Genomic DNA, 22,753 nt, shown 5'->3' with positions numbered 1-22,753 from the left:
CCCCCTCAACACGTGAGCTTGGCTCCCCCTCGACATGTGAGCTTGGCTCCCCCTCGACTGAAGCATCGTTGGATGGAGGTTCATCAGAATTCGATCCTCTTTCATTCATTCTCCTGGCAGCTTCTTCGACAATTTGCTTCATGTGGTCTACCTTGTTGTCGGCTGCATTTGCTTCTGAGTGAGTAGCTTTCTCTGGTTCGTCAAATAGCTCCAGAAACTTTTCATATAGATTAGCGATCGAGACTGTGACTTGGCCAGTTTGAGGAAAGATTTCCCCAGCTGTGTCGTCTTTGGCCTGAAGCTTTTTGACATAGCTATCGTCAAAAGTCACGTAATAGGTCTCTTCGATTTTTCTCGAACGCTTGTTTAGGACTCTGTATGCTTTGGATGTGAGAGAGTAGCCCAGAAAGATTCCCTCGTCGGCTTTGACATTGAACTTGTTGCGGTGTTCTTTAGAGTTAAAGATGAAACACCGTGAGCCGAACACGTGGAAAAATTTCACATTGGGCTTTCTGTTGTTGAGAATCTCGTATGGTGTGAGCGTGAATCGCTTGTTGAGATAAGACCTGTTCTGTGTAAAACAAGCAGCAGAAATAGCATCAGCCCAAAAATAAAGAGGTAAGGAAGCGAAACTTAGCATAGTTCGGGCAGCTTCACACAAAGATCGGTTTCGTCTTTCGACAATTCCGTTCTGTTGTGGTGTGTAGGGAGCTGAGAAGTTGTGACTTATTCCCTTTTCTACTAGAAATTCTTCAAACTCCCTGTTCTTGAATTCCAGACCATTGTCGCTCCTGATGTTGCGAACGACCTTCTTGAGCTGTACTTCAATCTGCTTGATGAACACTTTCAGCTTATGAGTCGCTTCAGATTTGAGCTTTAGAAAGAACACCCATGTAAATCGTGAAAAGTCATCAACAATAACAAGAATATACTTGCTACCACCGATGCTTTCGATAGATGATGGACCACACAAATCAATATGAAGTAATTCGAGTGGTTCAACAACTTTTGTGTTAATTACAGATGGATGACTTTGACGACTTTGCTTCCCCATTTCGCATGCAGCACATAAATGAACTCTGTCGAACTTGAGCAATGGAAGGCCTCGAACATGACCTCCAGTGACAAGTTTGTTGATATCTTTGAAGTTGAGATGAGAGAGTCTTCGGTGCCACAACCAGCTTTCGTCAGATTGAGCTTTTGATAACAAGCATATAGCTGGGTTTCCTTTGATGGGTTTAAGGTTTAGAGGAAACATTTCACCCTTTCGCTCCGACTTGAGAATTACTTTCTTTGTCTTCTTCTCAATAATTTCAGAACCTTCATCATCGAATGAGACTTTGAGACCTGTACCTCCAACAAGCTGAGATACACTGATGAGGTTGTGTTGTAGTCCTTCCACAAAAGCCACCTTCCTTATAGTAAAGTCACCATTTGTTATCATCCCATATCCCTTTATGGTGCTGAAAGAATTGTTTCCAAACTTGACATTGCCACCATTTGCAAGAGACCTGTATTCCCTGAGCTCCTCTTTCCTTCCTGTCATGTGACGCGAGCAGCCACTATCGATGTACCATTCTTCGTCGAACTGCTCGTCACTTATAACCTGCAAAAATTAAGCAGATTTAGGAACCCAAAGTTTCTTGGGTCCACGTGAGCTTTTCATGGGAACAGGAACAGTAACAGAGATGTCAACAAGATATGTTCGTTTTATAAGTGTTGTTTCATCTTTCCTTTTAATGGTAAAAACTTTGATTTTATTAGGATTAGGTGCGTTCGGTTTAGACTCTGGTGTGGATGCAGAAACCTTCTGTTTGCCTTTTTGTTCAGCAGACGAGTGAGATTTTTGAGAACGAACAGAATGAGCTTTAGAGCAAGATGGAGATGAATTGGAAGAATTAGAAGAATTAGATGAATGAGAAGGAGTGGGCTTAGATTGAGATGACTTTTTGGTTGGAGACTCTAGGTGACCCTTTTGCTTTTGATCATTGGTGGGACTGACCTTAGAGTTTTGATTTCCTTTGACTTCAGAAACGAACCTATGCTTTCGGTTGGAGTCGTTCTGTGAACCGAACTTTTGCTTTCGGTTGAAGTCATCCTCAGAACCGAACCTTGGCTTTCGGTTAGTATTTTCTTCCGAACCGAACCTTGGCTTTCGGTTGTTGTTGCTCTCATGTTTTTTGACAGGATTATTCTCAAACTTCAGATTCTTGTCTTGATGTGAGAAATATGCATTCTGGGACTGCCAGAATTGTTTCCTTTCGGAGAGATTCTTCCTGTATCTTTGGTTCCTTTCACATTTCTTATTCCTCATCTGCTTCGGTTGATGATGAATATTGGCTTTCATTTTTGGTTTCTCCTTGGTTGGTTCACTTTGAACTGTGGGAGTTTCACATTGAACTGAGGAACGAGAGGTAGTGTCTTCTTTTGCCGAACTTCCATTCTCTTGAGGAATGTCTTTCGTACCACTGGTGCTTGGCTCATCGAAATTATCTGGCTTGTTCAAGGGTTCAGGTATGTATCTACCTTTACTCATCCATGAGGTTCTTTCTGATAAGCCCACCGTTTCGTTTGCATTATCTATTGGTGCTAACCAGAAGTACTCATCACAGCCATCATCATTGTCTTCGTTCACAATAGCTGTGAGTTCAGCGGTCTGATGTTCGGTTACTCCAGTGACCTTGTACACTTGATTTGGAGTGGTCCTGAACTTTTGATATACAACTGCTTTCTCTGCTAAGATCGGGGACTTTTGTTGGGACAATCGAGCGAACTCCACAAAATTTTCAGAAATTAGATTCTTATGGTTTTCAGGTTCGCTTTTTACAAATTCTGAGCAGTCAACCGTGTCCTCTACAGAAATTTCACTCATGTTGTCGTCCTCATTAAGCTCAGATGCATTTTCAACATCTATTTTGTTTTCTGAGCTCAAGTTGGCGTTTAAAGAGTCAAATTTTTGTATGGTTTCGGTTCTCAGTTTGAGTCTATCATTTTCATCCAAAAGGTTTTTGAGCATGTCCTTGTGGTCCTTGGATTTAATGAAAGATTCTATTTTGTCCAGTCCATCCATGTAGGTAGGATTGACGTCATCAGATGATATCACACTCTCACAGTTATAAGCTTCGGCATCGATTTCATCCTCCTTAAACTCAAGGAAGGGCAAAATCATGCGATGGATCTTTTGGCCTATTTCACAGTCCAAGTGAAGCTGAGTAATATTAGAATAAAGACGTTTTTCAATTAAACAAAAAACATTCCGCTGTTTTAACAACTTTAAATTGTCTCTTTGTAAATAAATGTTTTCGTCTTTTATTTTAACTAATTCAGACTCCTTCAACTCGATCCACATCCGCCGCTCCTCACTCTTCGAAGACACCCTGCTTAATTGATCAGTTAGGTTAGAATTGGTGACTCGAGTTTGAGTTAAGCTACTATCTAGATGAGAAATTCTTGTATTAACATTTTTTAGTTCTTTCTCATATGAGGATTGTGGTACTTTAAATGAAACAAAAACCGATTGTACCTTCTTGATCAGTTCATCGAGCTCGTTGAACTGCACGCTGAGCGGTTTGGCCGTAAAGCACATGTCCTCCTGCTCCTTCGGTTCATTGGTTCCACCATCAGTGTTGTATCCCCTCATCTGAGATACATCAGACACCATCAAGCACCTTCCTCCACTGCTCTCTTCCTTTTCCACATAAGCCTTTCCATGAGTAGGCTTCCTCACTTCATCGTCTTCTGAGTCGGTAGACCAAACTTCCACGCTACCGAACTCGTCATCAGCAACCGAACCCTGCACAATTAGAGCATTCATGGAAGGGTTAGCGGTAGATTTCTTCTTTCTCATCTCATCAAGCCTTTTCTGCAGCACAGCTTCCTCATCCTTTTCCTCATCTTTTTCAGCCATCTTTTTGAGGACACAATCCTTAGCATAGTGGTTTTTCCCACCACAGTAGTAACAGCTTACTCCAGAATCACCATCTGCCTTCGGTTCCTTCTTGGGCTCTTCAACCTTCGGTTCATTATTAACTTTCTCTGAACTATAACTCCCCTGCCAGTTTCGGTTTTTGTTGCTGGGGAATCTCTTCTTAATGAACCTCTTGGGGTTAGACACCATCATAGCATAATCCTCAGACGTGAGGTCATACTCCTCCAAGTTAAGGTCTTCATCCTCCATCACAGCTTTACTTTTTGACAGGAGGGCCAGTGAACCTAGGCTTGAGACAACGTTCTTTTCCTGCAGCACAATCTTCTCCTGGGACTTGAGAATACCCACTAGTTTCGCCAAAGAGTATGATTTAAACTGCTCATGGGCTTTAACTGTTGACACCACAGCTCTCCATTCTGACCTTAGACCATTTAAGAACGTAACCTTCTGCTCGATAAGCTTCCTTTCAATGTCATGTTTGATCATCCTGCTAAGAAGATGATTGAAGTGATCGAACGTCTGGGTCACTGTTTTTTCGGCTCCTTGCCTAAATTCTCCAAACTCAGATAAGAGCAAGGTTTGGATAGAATGTTCAAGATCCTCGTCTGTAGAGTACAGTTCGCGAAGTCTATCCCAAACTTCCTTTGCCGTCGTGCATGAGCTGACCAACCTGAAAGTGTCGGACTGAAGGGCGAATCTGATCAATCTTAGCGACTTGATATTGCACTGGAATTTATCCTTTTCATCTTGTGCAATATCTTTAACATCCTTCAGCAGATCGTTGTACTCCTTTTGAGTTTTGATAATTCTGGACGTTGCAGAATGAGAAAAAGGTCCATTAATGATTGCTTCCCATATGAGGTATCCATTATCCTCAGATCCTATAACGTAGTCTTCGAACTGATGCGCCCAGACTTCATAATCATGGGTATATAGGATTGGAATCTTCGTGGTTGAACCGATGCTGTTGGAAATATTGATGGGGTTTGATTGCGACTCGTCCATTATGATCGAAAAACCTGTTCAAAGATCAGACTTGTAATAACTCAGATTAGGGCAAAACAATAAATATCAAGATACGTCAATAATGAGATGACGGCTCAATAAATATCAGTAATTGCGGAAAAACCCTAATTGAAACCTTTTCACAGAAAAGATGTGTATCGATTACACAGCCTCCTGCTCTGATACCAATTGATGAGATTAAAACTTAATCTAGAAGATCGATTAGATCTTAAACAGGTGAATAAATATTTAAACAGTAAGAACGAATGCAAAATAAAGAACAACTCAACGATGAATCAAACGTGTCGAATGATTAAAACAAAACCCTCAGAAGAGCTCGATTAAGAACATCAACTGTAGAGGATTAGTAGGTTTACAAGAACGATAATGAAATTTGTAATGCTATCGTTATACTCTAGATCGATCGTTAACCTAATATGCATGCAAGCATATACTTATATAATAAACCTAAAAGGCTCTCGGTTGGACAGGCCCAAACCGGAGTACAAAACAATTGGACTAATAGCCGAGCCCAATGATGCAATCTTTAAATAAATCTTTAACCCAACAGCTCGTACTACTCATGCACCTCGTCCACCCAGTTATAGACAAGTGGTGCTTATCATCCTCCACCCTCTCGCAAGGAGGAAATCGTCGTCGCCCTGTAGACGATGAATTACACTTTCCGAAGTGAACACTAGGATACTGAGAACCACAGGATAACCTTCGCAGCCAAGAATACTTGGTCAAGTGCGAAAGTAGTTGCGTTAAGTCTCATGACCCGGATCCCGAAGAGATCATAGGCTTGACACCAGCCCTGGTGTTAGTCGAAGGGTTATGCAGGAACATACACTTTCCACGCTAGAATAAACCAAAGTCCTAGGGATTCATTGGACTATTAGGTGTTCCACGAATACCATCTCACGCAGAGATAGTAGAACCACCTCCCGAGATAGTCCAACACAAGTCTAGTGAAACCCTATCTCCCCGACCCTCAGGGTTTCCGTATCTCGAGATCCCTTAGTGCAGATTCATTTTGCACAAAGCTTGAGATAGACACTTTATAGCAAGCAGACAACCATAGTCATGCAACCCACTCGACGATCTAGAAAGTCTCTATCAGCCAGTTGACAGGAAACGTGAAACCAAAGACCACTCGAGCTCTCTAAGAACCAACCTGAAGGACTACACTACCGGTACGGGAGAGAACGATAGGAACTTCGGAGTGGCGATCGCGCCAGTGACGATCTTGCCATAGAAGTACACTACGTTATAAGTACTGAAAGGCTCTACCCTTCCGAGAGCCTAGGACCATCTGAGAATCCTCAGAGATTTGGTCCAACCCTTTTCAGGCCGCTACTTCTTTCAGATATACCACAAGATTCACACCTGATCGATCCACTTCTTAGACTAGATATGCGATTACCCGACATCACTCTTCGTGCCTCACTCATCTTGATAGAATCCATTGAGAACCCTAACTTCTTAGATACACCAGTTGGAACCCACTAGCTACACTAGATGGAATCCGCATCCCGTACGTGAAAGTGTGTTGGGATGACAAACACAGACCAGAGATCACTTGGGAATGCGAGGACAACTGTATAGGAAGTACTCTCTTACCTCTACTTGGCCATTCATACCTACTTCCTTGCCTAGACCTGAATTTCGGGACGAAATTCCCTCTAACGGAGGGATGATGTGACAACCCAAGTTGTTCCGTTACATTTCCCCGTTACTGTTAACGGAATGTTCCAGTTTATAAAAGTTCCGTTAATTAGAGGTCGTCAATTTAATAAACATTTCATTTGTTTACATTTAATATGCCGTTAAGTCGTGATAAATGGGAATAAAAACACATAACACACATTTCCATTTAATTGGAAAATGTTAAGTTTTATTATTACGACCACTAAATCGGGTGCGACCAAAAGCCCCGTCTGACGGCAGTATCGGGTAGAATTCCACTGAGCCCCAACTCCAACCCCTATATAAGGGAGAGTAAACTCCATTTCCATCTTTTTACTCTCTCTAAACTCTCTCTCTACAAATTTTTCCCGAGCCAAAAATCGTCCGTTTCGAGCCCCAAACGAGTAGTTAAACTATCCTAACTTGTTATATAGCTTATCTAGCCTGCAAATTCGAGTTTAAAACATAAAAGAGGGGCAAAATCATGAGTTTACGGCCCAAGAACACTCTTGGTCCGTGAACACCAATTAATGGGGTTTTTAAGCCCTAAAACCCCTCCAAATTGTCCCTAAGGCTTAGATATGACTTGTAGGCTTATGGAATCGGGTTTAGAACACCTTGAACTAGCATTTGGAAGAGTAAACAAGAGTTTACTGCCCAAGAACATGCTTGGGACGTAAACTCCTCTTCATGGGGAGTAAACTCATTTTTGTGTGTTAAAAATGCCCTTAAACACACCAATGGCCTTGGATTAAATTCTAGAAACGACCAACAACAAGCTAGGGACCTTAAATGCAATTAAAACAACTCCATAAGGAGTTTACGGCCATAAACCCCTCATGGAAGGGTACCTGGGCCGTAAACTCCCACAAAGGGGTTATTTGGTGCCCTAAACTCTCCATTTGACTTGGAGAAATGCTTAGGAAATTACCCACTACCACTTAAGCCCTTAAAGCACCAAAAGAAAGAGGGTATAAGAGCTTACGGCCGTAAGCTCCCTTGCTTATGGCCGTAAACTCCTCAAAGGGGCCATTTCATGCTTAAACTCATTCACACTTTATGGTTTTGGACTTAGGATAATTCCATGAGCAAGAAGAAGCCTTAAAACACCCTAGAACCCATCACCATGAGTTTACGGCCGTAAAATCATGGTGAGTAGTCCCTGGGCCGTAAACTAGGTAATTAGAGTTTACTCTCAGAGAGTAAACTCCATTCATTAGCCATACACACCTTTAGACGCTACCCGAGACACCCAAACGCTTAACCAAAGTGTTTTCCGCTCCTTTGAGTGCGTATATTTGTTTAATTAGTATTAAATATACTAATTGTATGTAAACATATGTTATCATATGTTAAATAGGTCATTGTCTGTGTTCAAGTCCTTGCGTGACACCGAACGCCCAAACGACACCTTCGTTGGACCTACTTACACCAGGTGAGTTCATACCCCTGAATGAACCTTTTAAATGCTTTTACATGTTTTATAGGGGGCAATACAAGTTAAACATGCCAGTTATCATATCAATCACATGTGATTGATAACCCGCATGCACAAGATTTTACCACTGTACACTGTTGTTACTGAGTAGGACACTATAATGGTTTTCAATTGTTTCAAACTCTTACTTATATTGTTTTATCTAAATTCATTCTAAACTGGTTTATAAAAGATTTTCTAAGGTTTTCAAACGTATTTTACAAAACAATACAAATTGTGATATTCTCCGGATATAAAGGTTTTTCATCAAAGTTTCCCTTTTACGACGTATACTTTTACTTGTTAAATATTGCTGCTTCACTTATACTTATTTTTAAACTCCTACTCGATAACGCTTTCACTCTGTGATGCGTTTATACTTGGTATTGTCTCTATTTCTCTTATACTTGTAGTCGCTTATACTTGATAGACGCTCTTACTTCACTTATCGTCGTTTCCACTTCGTGATACACTTACACTTGGTACACTTATACTTCACGATTCGATTATCCCACTCTGTACGCTTATACTTCACGACTCGGATGTTCCACTGTACGCTTATACTTCACGACTCGGATGCTCCACTGTACGCTTATACTTCACGACTCAGATATTTCACTGTATGCTTATACTTCACAAGTCGGTTATTCCACACTGTACACTTATACTTCACTGTATGATACCACTTGATACACACTCAAGCGTAGTCAGATGTATGTTTGTGCTTGTATAGATGCAAATAAATAATGATTGAAGGACTTAGGAAGGCTTGTCCGCCCTATTTCCTTTTCTTCGTTGAGATGTGGTCTGGTGGGATCGGATGTCCATCCGAAGGTCGTTTGGTTCATTAGTTATATATTATGTACACAAGCATAGACATATGGGTTTTCTTCAGTCAATTTTAAGAGTCTCTACCTCTAGGTCAGCACTTACATTAGAAACCCACTACCCACTGTTTGGAAGTCATTACCCACTATTTGGGATGCATCTTCGGGACACGGCCTTCTCCGTCGTCTAGTTGGTAACCAGAGTCTTCTGTAGGGAGAGCGGACATTGTGTGTATAGATCTATACGGGATTGACACCCCCGCACCCTGACTGCTAGCTACAGTCCACGGCTCACCAAGCCAAGGGGTGACAAATGTCACATTATATAGACACTTGTAGGGCGTCTGGTACTCTAGTGTCAGTTAGTATGGTTACGAGTATCCCGGGTTACCTTATAATTCATGGCCTTAAGGTAACAGTATTCACCGGCAATTTACACTGTATGCTGGTAACTCATTTTCAGAGTCACACTGTTTTGACCTTGCAAGATGTATCTTTCATTTGATACTGTCTGTGGTCTGTATTCTCTGTTTTGACCTTGCAAGATGTATCTTTCATTTGATACTGTCTGCGGTCTGTATTCTCTGTTTTGACCTTGCAAGATGTATCTTTCATTTGATACTGTCTGCGGTCTGTATTCTCTGTTTTGACCTTGCAAGATGTATTTTTCATTTGATACTGTCTGCGGTCTGTAATCACTGTTTTAGACCTTACCAGTTGTACCTTTCATTTGGTACCTTCTGGGGTCTGTGTCTTCTTTTGTTAGACTGAACCAGGCGTGTCGTTCGTTCGATACCCTCCTGGAGTCTATGATTCCTTGCCTTAGTCAGCAGTCCTCACTGCTGAGGCGTATGTTATTCCCTGATGTCGTTGCTTTCTTTAATAATCAAATTCAATATTTTGATAATGATAGCAATTTAGGGAAAACTACTTTTTACCACATAACACTGACTAGTCTTGGTAGAAGGCTGCTTTATTTAAAGAAAATATAGGATTTTCTGGAAAGAACTCTAATACACAGTAAACACTTAACTACTACTTCATAAAGTTATTTGACAAAATGACACTAAATACTTATGAACTCACCAGCATTGTAAAAATGCTGATACTCGCTTTTCAAATAACTTGTATTCTCAGGTTAGCATTAGATAGGTACATCCCCGGAGTAGTTGATGAAGATGGCTTAGTGCCTCGCTGTACTTACATATATCTGTCTGTATTACTTGTATTACTTTGGTGTTTTGTAATGTAACCATGTAAAACTATTACTATTAATGCAATGTTTTGTTGTACTTTGATTACTATAATGCATGTGTTGTGATACTTGACATGACGCCATCCACCCCAGAACGTTTCCGCCGTTCCGGTTTTGGGGTGTGACATGAGGAGGTACCTGAAACCGTAAGCACGAAGCTTAGTGAGTTCCCCCATAATACCTCATACCATACAAGCATATACCAAACAACGTTCAGCTAGGAGTTACGGGCCTCGCCCACACTCGGGAAGATACGGGCCCTGCCCACACTTCGCTAGCCGGGAGATACGGGCCTCGCCCACACTTATGAAGATACGGGCCCTGCCCACACTTCGCTAGTCGGGAGATACGGGCCTCGCCCACACTTATGAAGATACGGGCCCTACCCACACTTTGCTAGTCGGGAGATACGGGCCTCGCCCACACTCCACTCTCGGAGAGATACGGGCCCTGCCCACACTCAACCGCTAACCCATAATATACAAGCATCACACAGACAACAAGTATAAGCAACTCTATCATATCGACACATATATCATACTTGACTAAACCCAGAGATACGGGCTCGGCCCACACTCTAGTACTAACATCTCGTCTACACGGGTCGGCCTTGGTGCCTTAGACCCGTTCTTACTGGAAAGGAAACTCACCTTGAAATAGTTGCTGGTCTGTGTGGGAATTGATCACCTACTGCTGTTGCTGCTGCTCCAGAAATCCTTCGGATGTAATTCCCACAACATACTCAATCAAACACTGCTAACTGCCCTTTGGGTAAAATGACCATTTTACCCATAATCATGTCATAAGTCAAAGTCAGAGTCAACTTTCAGTTGACCCGACTCGCCGAGTTGGCTCTCCAACTCGCCGAGTCCCTATCCAATCGATTGTCCTGGATCTCGTCCCTACTCGTCGAGTTAGGCGTTGACTCGACGAGTTCTTCTTCTAAACTGAGGTTCAAGTCCTTCATCCTACTCGCCGAGCTGTATGAACAACTCGCCGAGTTCATCTTCATTCGATGAACACTTATGCTAAGACTCGCCGAGTTGTATGAACAGCTCGCCGAGTTCATCTTCATCCGAAGAACACTTATGCTGCGACTCGCCGAGTTGTATGAACAACTCGCCGAGTCTGTTCTTGATCTAAGGAGATTGCCTTGAACTCGCCGAGTCAGGGCATTGACTCGCCGAGTTCCTCCATGGATGAGTTCAACTTCCGACTCACTGAGTCACACCCCGTGACTCACTGCTCACACTCGACACTACGAAAAGGGGACAAACTCGGAGACTCGCGAACCGACTCGCCGAGTCAGATGAACGACTCGCCGAGTCGTTACTATGCAATTACTATATGGTCGATTCTGCTTGAATCCAGCTCATGCCATACATAGATCCGTGATCCAGGGGCTTGATTAACACGTAAAGTTTCCAACTTTACGTGTAAATAGACAACCATGAGGGTTTTAAGGTCCAAAATGCACCAAAAGGGGTAGATCTAGGGCTTTCATGCAATATGGTTCCAAAAAGACAGTAGATCTGAGCTCCTGGAGCTCAACCATGCCTAGATCTAAAGGTTAATCAGCTTATTACAAACCCTCAAACATACACAAACTTGCAGATGGTTCAAAGAGGACTTTAATGGAGCTATAAGGGACAATAAGCTTAAAAACAGAGGGGAAACGAGCTATACCTCAGGGGAAACGTTGGAATGACACAGAGATGCTTGGCCTCCTTCTCCTCTTCTTGATTCACTCTTCTTTCTCCTCAAAAACCTCAAGAACACCACAAAAACACTTCAAACTCACAAGGAAACGAGGCTTGAAAGAGGTATAGGGCTCTGAGGGTGAATGGGGGTGAGATTGGGGCGGAATGAGAGTTTAAATAGGGTACAAACCCCTGAAACTTAGGGTTTCATCCAACAACGGTGACTCGCCGAGTACAGGATATGGACTCGCCAAGTCGCCAACTTAAACATGTCTCGGGTCCCGTCTCTACTCGGCGAGTCGGACCTATGACTCGCCGAGTCCAAGGCTAAAAATGGAAAATACTCAATTAAAATTTACGTACCAGGAACCAGGTGCTACAGAGGGGCTGTTTTTTTTGGCTTATAACTAGTTTTACCTCCTAGTTCTTATATATATTAGACATGAAATTATAAAATTTAGGCTTTGGCCCCTGCTGTTTTTTTTTAAGAAACTATAGTTTTAGTTTTGGTCACTCTAAATAATTTGTTCAAGCTCCGCCACCGGTTTCGTACAAACGAATTTATTTTAAGATTGTAGGAATAATATTCCGGTAATGTACGAAAACAAACAAGAAAACAGAAAACCGATGCATGTGTTTAACATATTGTCTTTAAAACAAATTCGACCGCTTCCAGATGCTTGTTTCCTAGGATACAACATTTTGAAGTGGCTCTTCAAGACCACCCGAACCCTCAATAGGTCTAGATTATACCTTCGATATAAGAAGAAAATGAGGAAGACGAAAATAGAGAAGAATAGATTTTTATTGCATTCTTAGTGTGTCTCAAATGGTTGAGGAATGGTTGTATTTATACTACAAACCATAACAACAAACAATTAAATTGTCAATAAAACACAATTTGTAAACCGAATTTATATTTAATATCGCTCTTAATTACGAGCTGTAATCGAAAATTGAACATCATATTTCGATTAGAGACCATTCAACCCCTCAATTTTGGTGATTATTTTCAATTTACCAATTGTTTTTCCAACAAAACTTTAAACTGTATCCACGTATGTAATTTTTCTTGATAATTTAAGATTTTTAAAACTAACATATTAAAAGAAAACTTGCATTATTATACTCCAAAACTAGCCAATCTTCAATCTTATATTATTTTTCACTATAAAAATAATATAAAAATAGTGCGAATCATATTTCATCACCAACTCTACATTCTTTTTTTAATTACTTTTTACATAAAAAAAATTATACTTCCTAATATATTCTAACTTATATATTGTCAAAAACACTCATCAACTTATTTATTATTTATTTATTTATTTATATTTTTTGTGTAAAACTTTACAAAATATATTATTTCAAAATTATAGCCACATCAATTTTTATATATTCATTAGTCCGAATTAGATGTTATTTATAAAATATATTATTACAAAATTAAAATAACATTTTTTAAATAAAAAACTACATTTAAAACTATTTTTATATATTTATAGTTAACTTTTTTTTTGAACCGGCAAATAGATAGAGGGTAATCTAACCGATGGATCAGGAATGCCTGACGGGCCACCAAGAGGAGCACCACTCACCACCAAAGGGAACGAATAATCGAACTCACGCCAATCCAGAGAAAATCTCCCACATATGCTCAACCAAGAGTAAAACTCTTGACCTCACCCACTGATGCCTATAACCCAGGATGCAGCACAACCAGTTAGGCTGGTGATCACTTGCATTTATAGTTAACTAATGTTAACGTATTATATAATATAATATAATAATAAATAATTGTTATATTTAGGATATAATATATAATATTTATATAAATTAAGCTAAATAGAATACTATTAAAAACAAATGGACTAAAATTTGACAAATAGTAATGTTACAAAAGAATAATATAAGTAGATTTAGAAAATAAAATAGGAATTGGAGATACTCTCATACTCCACACATTTTGATGTATAAAGTGGGTTTTCGACCTTTGGTATTGGGTTGGAGATGCCTATAATTAAATACTACTATATGATTTACAAAATTGAAAAAATATTTTATAAGTAATTATATTATAGAAGTAAATAAAGTAGTATATTATAAGAGGAGAGACGAAGACTATATGTAAAGAAGTTTTGACTTAGACCTTTGTAAAGCCCGTCTACTCTTTGGAACATCAACGACCAAGTCATCATCTCCCACCTCCTCTTCTCCTTACATTCCCCCAAAATTTACTCTTCAATTCCATCTTTCATTCTTTCATCTTCAAATTCCACTTCATCCACCTACCATTTTTGCTCCAGCCATCATCCATGGCGGACCTAGTCAAACAGATCCTCGCAAAGCCGATCCAGTTAGCCGACCAAGTCATCAAGCTCGCCGACGAAGCCTGTATCAACAAGCAAGACTGCGCTGAACTCAAATCCAAGACGGAAAAGCTCGCCGGACTCCTCCGACAAGCGGCGCGTGCGAGTAACGATCTCTACGAACGTCCTACAAGACGTATTATTGACGACACAGAGCAGGTTCTTGAAAAAGCACTTTCTCTAACCCTAAAATGCCGGAACAACGGCCTTGTGAAACGAGTGTTTACTCTCATACCGGCAGCTGCGTTTCGTAAGATGTCGTCACAGCTTGAGAATTCCATAGGTGATGTCTCGTGGCTGTTACGCGTCTCCGCTCCTAACAATTCAACCGATGAGTACCTCGGTCTCCCTCCGATCGCTGCTAATGAACCTATTTTGTGTTTAATTTGGGAGCAAATCGCGATTTTGTACACCGGAAGCCTAGATGACAGGTCCGACGCGGCGGCGTCGCTTGTCTCGCTTGCGAGAGACAACGATCGGTATGGGAAGCTGATAATTGAAGAAGGCGGAGTCAATCCGTTGCTGAAATTGGTGAAAGAAGGGAAACCAGAAGGTCAGGAGAACGCTGCGTCTGCAATCGGATTGCTAGGTCGTGATCCTGAGAGCGTCGAACACATGATTCACGCCGGTGTATGCTCGGTGTTTGTTAAAATTCTCAAAGAAGGTCCCATGAAAGTGCAAGCAGTTGTCGCCTGGGCTGTATCGGAGCTCGTAGCTCATTATCCAAAATGTCAAGATCTCTTCGCACAACACAACATCGTTCGATTACTCGTTGGACATCTCGCGTTCGAAACAGTTGAAGAACACAGTAAGTACGCAATCACTAGCAACAAACCCACCTCAATTCACGCTGTTGTTTTAGCTAGCAACAACACAAACGGCAGCAACAACAACAACAGCAACAACAACTCCAATGGCGTTCATCATCAGAATCCTTCCAACAAATCAACAAACGAAGATGAAGACAAGAGTCGAGTTCCACATCCTTCTGGTAACAACAATCAACCTTTCAAAATGCACAGTGTAGTTGCAACCACCATGGGAATGAAAGATGGCCAAAAACCTAGCAACCTAAACCCGAATCAGAATCAAAAAACCGAAAACATTACAATCAAGAAGCAAAACATTCATCATAACTCGAGCCTTTCCCTTAGTTTACACAAAGGGAGAGAATCAGAAGACCCTGCAACAAAAGCCTACATGAAATCAATGGCTGCCAAAGCACTTTGGCATCTCGCCAAAGAAAACTCCACCATTTGCAGAAGCATAACCGAATCAAGAGCTCTACTCTGCTTCGCAGTCTTACTAGAAAAAGGCCCAGAAGAAGTCAGATACAATTCCGCCATGGCACTCATGGAAATCACAGGTGTAGCAGAAGAAGATTCTGATCTAAGAAGAGCAGCTTTCAAACCAAACGCACCCGCTTGCAAAGCTGTAATCGAACAACTCCTTCAAATCATCGAAAAAGCAGATTCAAATTCAAAACTTCTTCTTCCATGCATCCAATCAATCGGGAACTTAGCAAGAACATTTCGCGCAACCGAATCACGCATGATCCAACCCTTAGTTCAGCTTCTTGAAGAACGTGAAGCTGAAATTTCAAAAGAAGCTGCAATCGCACTTGCTAAATTCACCTGTAAAGAAAACTACCTTCATCTTGATCATTCAAAAGCCATTATTGCAGCTGGAGGAACACGACATTTGATTCAATTGGTGTATTTTGGTGAACAAATGGTTCAAATTCCTGCATTGGTGCTTCTTTGTTACATTGCTTTTCATGTTCCTGATAGTGAAGATTTAGCACAGGCTGAAGTGCTTACTGTTCTTGAATGGGCGTCCAAACAGTCTCAATTGATTCAGATTGAAAAGGTGGAGAATCTTTTACAGGAATCTAAAGGTAGGTTGGAGCTTTATCAATCTAGAGGATCAAGGGGTTTTCATTAGATTTTTATTAGTTTAATTATATATAATGTGTTATTTGAAGAAAGTTTCTTACTTTTTTGGTTTTAATTTAGGGTTAAATGCAAGAAATATCATCATATTTATTTTGATTTGTTTATAATAGCATCCATTTTTCCTTTTTTTTTTCTTTTTTTCCTATTCCATTGTTGTGTAATTTGGAAAATCTACCTAGAAATTTTTTAATATTGAAAGTACAATGGTGTAATAAAAGAAAAAAAAAAAGGTAGAATGTTATAATAAACAAATAAATGAAAATATGTTGCTATGTGTTGCATTTGTTCCTTTGTATGTGTTTCTTCTTCTCATGTAATAGGGTAGATAATATTTATTGATAATGGAAATTGGGGATCATATTGACATATTCAAAGATTTTATCTCTTCACTTTCATCCTTTCTTTTCGATATTGAAGAGTTATAAATGCATGAAATAGTTGATATGTCTTGCGTACTTTTTCTTCTCATAAATGCATAAAATAGTTGTGTACTTTTTTTGATTTGTTTATTAAGCATATCCACTTTTTTGTCTTTCAAGTGTAGTACTATACTTTGAAAAATATATGTAATTGTAACAATGTTATTCAAATACAAAACAATTTTTTGATCTTATAAATGGTATGGTTTTTATTTTTGAAAACGTATGTTCTAATAACAAGAAATTGAATGTAGGATGCTACATTGTTGGGTTGATTCTTTAAACTATAATTCCATAACAAAATTGAAATGAATGTACAATGTTGGAAAAGGAAAAAAATGAAAGTAAGATGATATTATACACAAATAAGTAGAGCTGACAATGAGTCGATCTGAATTGGGTTTGAGTTTAATCCGCTGAAGATTTAAATCCAACCCAACATTTTTATTTAAATGGGTAGATATTTCCAATCCAACCCAACCTTACAAATAAATGGATTGTCATCGGTTTGACCTGTTTATGTAATTCCCAATCCAGTTTATTAAATAAATGGGTTAAACCTAGGTTAACCCACTTAAAATTAAAAAGTAAATAAATTAACTAAATATTACACCACTTAAGTTAGTTTAAAAATTTCAAAGTATAATAAAAGCACAATCCCAATTCACAAATACAAAGAGAATTTTCAAATAACATTAAAGATATGTAATTTCGAAATGATTTTGAAGAGTAACTAGTGTTGTCAGCGCAAAGAAAAAAGATAGCAGTTAGGATTGTATTTTTTAAAACATAAATAATAATACAACATTTTAATTTATAAATTCATACTTAGATTAGTACATGGTACTATTTAAATAATTATTAAATTAAATATATATATTAAAGTTAAACAGGTTGGTGAGTTGAAAACGTTTTGACAACATTTACCCAATCCAACCTATTTAATTAAATAGGTTAGACGGGTTGACCAATTTATCCTAAATAGGTTGAAAATCTCAACCGAACCTTTTAATTTTGGATTGGTTCAGATTGGGTTTGGTCGATTTTTGCAAGCTCTACAAATAAGTGAAGTTACGTATCTTACTTTGAAAAGTATTGTACTTTTAAAAGTCAAACTAGTTATTGCAATGTCATTAAAATACACTACAATTTCTACTTCTATAATTGTGTTGATTTTTCAAACATAGTGTTCTAATAAGAAAAAAGGTTAGATGTACAATGTCATAATTAGATATAAATTCCAACCCAATCTATATACTCATTCCTACACAATTAAATGAAGATAAGTTATTATTCCTTGAATTTGTCATTGCGTATGTACTTGTTGTAATGATATATAATCCAAGTAAACGACAAAGAGGTCATCTTCAATCTCATAAGCCATGTTAAAAACTCTTGGATTTTATTCTTCTTTCAAGAAAAATTCCATTTTTGAATTTTGGAATGTATTATATTTGTGGAAAGCATAAACCAGATGGTTCTTATGTCGATATTTGAATTCTTATCGAATATGTGCAACATAACAAAATTGCATTCATTTTAGGGGTTGTAAAAAGGACCCATGAGGATTTGATTGTATACACTCTACAAGTAACAAGATACCATTTTTAATCATACCAATTTTTTCGTCTAGGTTAAAACATACCTGAAATTCTGTCGATGTCTTTATCGTAAACCAGTTGTCATAAAACCCCACAAGCCACAACCCCTCTAATAGCCATATGATTTTCCAATGGTGCCACTTTCTCCATTTTTCTATTTATAATCAACTCTCTTGTTTGATAAAAAGAAATAAAAATCAAATAACCAAAGATTACTTATGGTTGCTAAAGATTATATGTAGTTACAAAAGTCATCACCTATGAGGTCCTCACAAAGCATGATGATTAATTTTTACGCCTATAAGCCATTGGATTTATATCATTACTAGACAATGTTGGGTGTTATGTATAAATAAAATAATATAGTTAACACACTGAGAAATATATATCGTTAAAAATCTGCCTGGGGATAGTATCGAATAAAGTTAAATATAATTTTTAATTTAGATTAATTTTAATTATTATTATAGTTAATTAATTCTAAAGATTACTCATTTTGACTATTTTTTTTCTTTTAATTTTGGATGAGGGTTTTAAATACCAATCACTATATTCCAAGTAGCCTTGTCAAAAATACCCGATACCAGAATTACCCATCCGATTTTTTCGGGTAATGGGTAAATTGGGTATCGGGTAAATTTTTTCGGATAATTGGGTAGCTTGATTTTTTTTTTCAGCTCAGGTATAGGGTACGTTTGTTGGGTTTCGGGTATACCTGAATTACCCAAATTATTAATTTTTTTTTTCCGTAGAGCTTGTACTAGTTTTATTGCAGCTAACAAACTCATTATCTTGACGAAATTCAGAACATAGAAAAACTTATGGCTACAATTATCTTTAAACATTTTAAACTTTTAAATTAAGATCTTTAAGTATTTGTTTTTAATATCTTGTTAGATAAGATTAAATTGTCAAAAAATTACTTGATATCTCAAGTATTATTAACTAAAAAATCTCGATATTTAAAGTTTGAGTAACTTTGTTTATGTCTCGTTTGTTTATATAAACAAGACTAATAGAGCACGATATATTTATTTCATTAAATTTATTTTCAGGTGTCATTAAAAAAAAATTATATATTTCGGGTAATACCCGAATTACCCAAACCCGCCCACTACCCGAATTTAATTTGGGTCGGGTAACAGGTATTTTTTTAACATGAAAAACCCGAATTAACCGGCTCGAATTACCCGAAACCCAAAAAAATTACCCGATCAACACCCCTAATTTAAAGTAACGTAATTCATTTTTGTGTAATATTTATTATTCAGTTAAATGTAATTTTTATTTTATATTATTTTAATTTATTATAGTGATTACTTAATTTAAAGATCATTTTGAAAAAAGAAAATATATTTAAAGAAATAGTTTTTTTTGACGTCTTTTAACTGATTTGAATTTAGTTTTATGTTTTAATTTAACATAATATATATATATATATATATATATATATATATATATATATATATATATATATATATATATATATATATATATATATTAGTTCAATAGAGAACAATTATTAACCAAAGAATCAGGAAACCAATCCAAAGCGTCGAAATTTAAAGTTATCAATGGCAAAACGAAGTGTTGTAGACTTTTACAATGGACACATATGCACCGGATTATAACAAAACTCACTTCTTTTTTGGTTTTAAATTTTTTTAAGTCATATTTTTTATCGAAAAAAAAAAACGAGTATACCGTTATTCACGATTTTTCATCCTATTTCCAAAGAAATCCATAATGATATATAAAAATCAAGCTTTTTTTTTTCGAAAAAAATTCACTTCATTTTGTTTGTTGAAAAGTTAAGGTCTATTTTTTATAGAAAAAAAAAATTAATAAATATATCAAAATTCATGTTTTTTTTTGTACTTTTTAAACATAGATTCATATTCATGTAAAAAAAACGTTATTTCAGTTCAGATTCACATTGTGAACCTGTTCAGATTCATATTATAAACCTGTTCAGATTCACAATGTGCATAATAGTAAGTAAGATTCATAGTGTGAATTTGAAATAATCGAGCTTTTTCACATTGTGAATGTTGAAAATTGAAATATTTATAGTTTAGATTCACGGTGTGAATCTGCACTTATCGAGTTTTTTTTTTTTTTTTTTTTTGAATCTTCTCCAATTCACAGTGTGCATAATAGAAATTAACTCTCCAAAATAACTCTATATAAATGATTATATTGTTACCTTTAAAATAAAAAAAATGTTTGATATTTTAAATAATTACAATGATAGAAATTAAAACGTTATGCAAATAAATTTTAAAAAAAATAATTAATAATAACAACAACTATAAATAGCATTAAACTATTTGTTATATTTAATTTTATTCATGAGTCACCCGCGGGTAGAGGTCATTTAAAATATTGAGATTATGCAGTTTTAATAGATGTATATATATTAACATATAATTCAAAATAGTCAATACACTATATCAACTTAGTATACGAATTATTATATCAAATTTAACAACATTATTGTTATATTTAAAAAAAAAACATATATTTGTAAAGATTTCAGCTATATAGATGCTTCTGCGCAACGCGCGGGTATTCGCCTAGTATATATATATATATATATATATATATATATATATATATATATATATATATATATATATTAGACGGTATTTGGACATTTTTGTTTATTTGAAATATCAGTTTAGATTCTATATTTAACATCATATTAATTATTAAACTAAGTAGAAATTCAAAAGTTATAGTATCAAAATGAACATTTTACAACATATTTGAATTAATAAATTAAGTATATTAGGCCTAAGTATAAAGAGTTGATAATAAAGATAAAGAGTTGATAATAAAGATAAGAGTGAATCACAAAATGGTCCCTATGGTTATGGTTATTGCAACTGCAATCCAATTTTTATTTTATTTCTAACTATGTGATCCTTCAAGTTTTGTTTTGTCATGGAGATGGTTCCTCCACCCCTATATAACAGTTTTTATCATTTAAAATGTTTCTTCTCCATTATTGCTCCCCTTAAAAAATCCTCCAAAAATAAAGAAATAATGTTGTGCAAATGTGGATGGAATGTAGTGATTATGACATCAAATGTATCATAGATCAAATGTTGTGATCCCCAATTTACTCAATTCCATGAACAATCTCCAAGCTTAAGTGAAGGAAATCAAATTTCAAGCTTGAATTTGGAAGATTAATTCCATGTCCAGTTCGGTGTATTTTTGGTTTGTCGTTGAAATTCTAAATGACTTAGAATGTACGATGATGGGTAACTTTTTGTACTTTAAATGTTGTAGTTGATGGTTGTATTTTGGTAATGGATAAGTTTTAAATGACTCATTTTATTTTTAAAATCTTTTTATCATCTTATTTTAAATGACAAATTTCATTAAAACCAAACTATTTGTGATCATTTTATGTCTAAAATATTATCCGACATTTTAAAAATCTAATTTTACAAACATACATAATATAACATAAAATTAAGCATCACAAAACATAAAACATATCGATGTGTTTTAAACTCAGTAAGCTTTAAACTTATAACTCTAACCAATTTACTAGCTAAAACACAATATAGTATAGTAGAGTAAGTAAGAGATCGAACACAAGGAATGAGATTTTCAAATAAAAACTAAATGTTAGTAATTAAACTAAAAAAAACTTTAAATGGGGTTTTGTCCGGTCTTCCAGGTTCAGAAAAACTTAAATTGAAATACTTCATTAATTACTTCAAACAACAGCAAACAACTAGAAAACCATGTTTAATCAGGAATAAAAAGCACTTTCGTTTACCTTCGAATCCCCCTTTTTCCTATGGTTAATTTCAAGATGATGTATTTATTTTGTTGGTTACCAATTTATGAACATTAATTACAATAGTCAAGCAATTGAAGAACACCAAACTGATTATTAGATATTTATTGGACTATGAATGATAAGATCTAATAGTTGTCGTAACGCCCTCAAATTCGGGCTAGTCAATTTAGAGACAATAAGCATCAAAAATAAGTTATCGATGGAATATTATTTAGAAGGAGTAACCTTAACCAAGTGGTAGTATATGTTACAAGGGTTCTGTACATATAAAGAACGTCGAAATCCGAGTTATAACGAAGAAGTTATGGCCCGTTGAAGTTTTACGGCAAAACCGGCACGACACCGGGTGACGTAAATAGTGAATTTATGATAGAGGAATTTTTGGCCTTAGTGATCTAAACAAAAGTTGTAGTATACGTTAAACCAAGAGCGTGCATAAAAAAAACCCCCAAATCTGACTTCGTATGAGGAAGTTATGAATTTTCTAAGATTTGGCATGATTTTGTCAACGAAAATTTGTTTTAAAGTAAACGAAGTGTTGTCCGAGTACCGAGTCACCACCTTTGCAGGTGAGTGCATAGTCCTTTTCATGAACATGATTTTAATACAAGTATTGATTGAAGTATTAATTATATGTTTATGTGCGAGTTAATTGATGTTGCCTGAAATACGTGTTAAAGAACATACATGATTATATATGATGATTTA

The 22,753-nt window shown here is 36.8% G+C and overlaps 1 protein-coding gene across 1 annotated transcript; it reads left to right on the top strand.

Annotated features, from left to right (window-relative positions):
• Positions 1-14,010: 14,010 nt before the first annotated feature.
• LOC111881157 (uncharacterized) lies at positions 14,011-16,328 on the top strand. Its single transcript, XM_023877558.3, has one exon. The coding sequence runs from the start codon at positions 14,197-14,199 to the stop codon at positions 16,192-16,194; it is 1,998 nt and encodes a 665-aa protein (XP_023733326.1). The 5' UTR covers positions 14,011-14,196; the 3' UTR covers positions 16,195-16,328.
• Positions 16,329-22,753: the final 6,425 nt, after the last annotated feature.

The sequence above is a fragment of the Lactuca sativa genome, chromosome 4 (genome assembly GCF_002870075.4).
Source record: "Lactuca sativa cultivar Salinas chromosome 4, Lsat_Salinas_v11, whole genome shotgun sequence".
Classification (NCBI taxonomy): domain Eukaryota; kingdom Viridiplantae; phylum Streptophyta; class Magnoliopsida; order Asterales; family Asteraceae; genus Lactuca; species Lactuca sativa.
This window is presented reverse-complemented; position numbering and strand designations above follow the sequence as displayed.